Source organism: Phalaenopsis equestris, unplaced genomic scaffold (genome assembly GCF_001263595.1).
Source record: "Phalaenopsis equestris unplaced genomic scaffold, ASM126359v1 Scaffold198224, whole genome shotgun sequence".
Classification (NCBI taxonomy): Eukaryota; Viridiplantae; Streptophyta; class Magnoliopsida; order Asparagales; family Orchidaceae; genus Phalaenopsis; species Phalaenopsis equestris.
The window spans coordinates 2949-5683 of NW_018218156.1; the positions used below are offsets into that span (position 1 = coordinate 2949).

A 2735-nucleotide genomic window follows, 5' to 3' on the forward strand; every position below is an offset into this window, starting at 1 on the left:
AATCTCATAATACAAGTATGTAAAATATGCAACAATGCATAAATCAAAAGAGGTGTAAAAGTATAGCGGACACACAAATCGGTGCTCTCGACTCCTGACCCATAATTTGGGACTAACTACTCCGTTGTGGGACAAGACTCAAAACTAATTCAAATGAAATTTTAAATCAAATTTTAAAGAAATTTTTAAAACAAAATTCAAAGTAAATTTTGAAACAAATGCATAAAGTAAAAGCATGTTCAACAAATCAGATAATACTTGGGTTATCTCTCAAGATAACGTCTGATTTAACTGCTCATCATAATGGAAAAGGCTGTCTCTGGGGTCAAAATTCCAATTTAGTAATATCTGATTAATTGTACAATATTTTATTGGTCCTAGAGTTTTTACTAAGTCTTCAAAAATTAGATTTTATTCCAACATTTCTCTCTTAACTCAAACGCAGTCTTCTAAAGAGTATGTAGGGGGGTCTATTGAGATTATCATTTATAAGGGTATTTTTTAATAAAAAATTCTTCCAATTAATTCCCTTCTTTGCATATCAATGTTTCCTCACAAGTTACAAGAAATTGGTCCTTAAAAAATTATTCCTGGTCTGATTGGATTGTCCCTAAGTTTATTAGGCTCACGATCTAAGTCTATATGGTTATTCTTCTACCTAGGGGTATCCTCCAATTCCTTCTCTTGAGGCAATCCTATGTTTAGTCCTGTATGGTCAACTATATCCCCTACAATGCAAGGGGGTGCTTGGAAAAAAATGAGTAAATTCTTCCTTAATCATTGTCCCACCAAGATCTTCATATTTTTCAAGGACCACTTGTTCAAATTCTAAGTTATGACTCTCCACTACTGTTGACATCCTTTGAGATACCAAGCTAGCTAATTGCTCCTTTTGATTTTCTTTGCTTCTTAATGTTGCCATTTGGCTTTGTAATCTATTCAACATGTTTTTTTGTTAATTCATTTAATTAGTCATATTCTTCAGAATACTCACTATCCTGATAATCCAATATTCTATAGATTATTTTGAGCGCCCGTCCATTCCCGTCTTAGTTACCACCAAATTCTCAGGCTTCGTTTCAAGACAAACAACTTATCCTGAAACGCACAAGCTGCCCCAAACACACAACTAAGTTTGGAGAATTAGGTGGCATGAATGTAAATACCCGTTTAATTTTCTTAAAAATGCAAATAAGGAAACTAATCGCCCAGCATATATCAGCAGAAATCAAGCGGAGATCTAGAGCACGAGTACACGATATCGACGTAACGGTTTCGTCGCTTGGCTCTTCTTCGCAGATCCGTAGCTGCAAACCCTTCAGAGTCCACGACAGAGCGGGAAGGAGGGCGTTGAGGCCAGCTTGATCAACCCCCTATTCGATTACCTGACGTTCGATTGCCGGAGCTTCCCGCAGCTGATCTCTGCTCGATTTGATCCGGATCTGCCTGGTTCGTTCTAGGGTTTTTTGGTATTTCTTGGGCTTCTCGACCAGGAATGGCGCCCCAGCAGTCATCTCCCGCCGGGGCTCCCCCCTCCGCCCAAGTGGTAAACATTCTATTATTGAAGCATGCCTTTTGTTTCCTGTTCTTGATAGTTGAATCAGGAATTCGACGTATTCTGAGTTTTTTTTTTGATCTGGTGTGACGGATAGGTCGGGAATGTTTTTGTCCAGCAGTTCTTTCACATCCTCCATCGATCACCAGCGCTCATTCATCAGTTTTATCAGGATAGTAGCAAACTGGGACGGCCAGGAGCCAACGGAGAGATGATCACGGTTTCCTCTTTGCAAGTAATTTCTGATTTCTTTTGTTTGTGATTCCAATTAGAAATTGTTCTGAAAGAGGGATCTTATCTTAAGTGATTGTGTTTTGTTGAATCTGATTGGTTTTGTTTGTTGGTGAAGGGCATCGATGAGAAGATTCTGTCTATGAATTGCAGTGAGTACTTAGCACAGATCAAGACGGTTGATGCGCAGGAATCTCTTGATGGTGGAGTGATGGTGCTAGTGACGGGTTGCCTCATTGGGAAGGATAATGCGAAGAGGGACTTCACACAGACGTTCTTTCTTGCCACCCAGGACAAGGGCTACTATGTTCTAAATGATATTTTTCGATTTCTGGACGTTGATGATCAGCAGGAGGAGCAGGATTTTACGCAAAAAGCTGCTGGTCAGACCACGGAGCATGGTATGGTTTGGAAGCATATCTGAGCTTGATGATATATTTGTTTCAAGACCATTTATTTAGTCATTTCTATGGGATTTGTTTTTTCTTCTTTCTGCAGACTCAATTCCTTCACAGGAAGAAACTGTTCTTCAGCACACTGCAGCAACACCAGAAGAGAATGTAGTGAATGAAGAGGAAAGTTATGTTCTTTTGGAATCAGGGGAAGGTTCAGCTGCTGAAGATGAAGAGCCAGTGGAGGAGGTGATTAATGAGAGTCCAACTGATTCACCGGCTGCAGTAACTGCTCCAAGTCTTTCAGATGGACAAGAGCACAAGAAATCTTATGCTTCTATTGTGAGTTCTAATATGCATGCGATTTATTTTGTTTCAATTTAATAAGATAATGGAAATGGACATCTTTTAAATCTTAAATTGTCTTGTTATACTTTACTATTCTATATATATATATATATATATATCTACTAGACAAACAATACTGAGATTCTGGTTTTGAATGAAAATGATTAACTATTGCTGCCAAGATGAGTTGATATGCTTATTAAATGGTT

At 38.5% G+C, this 2735-nt stretch overlaps 1 protein-coding gene across 1 annotated transcript; it reads left to right on the plus strand.

Annotated features, from left to right (window-relative positions):
- Positions 1-1233: 1233 nt before the first annotated feature.
- On the plus strand, positions 1234-2520 carry LOC110035575 (putative G3BP-like protein; the record flags this gene model as incomplete). The annotated part of the gene is made up of 4 exons (XM_020739827.1): positions 1234-1546; positions 1653-1790; positions 1905-2187; positions 2285-2520. Coding segments are annotated over exons 1-4 (708 nt in total), but the record flags the coding sequence as incomplete, so codon positions are not given.
- Positions 2521-2735: the final 215 nt, after the last annotated feature.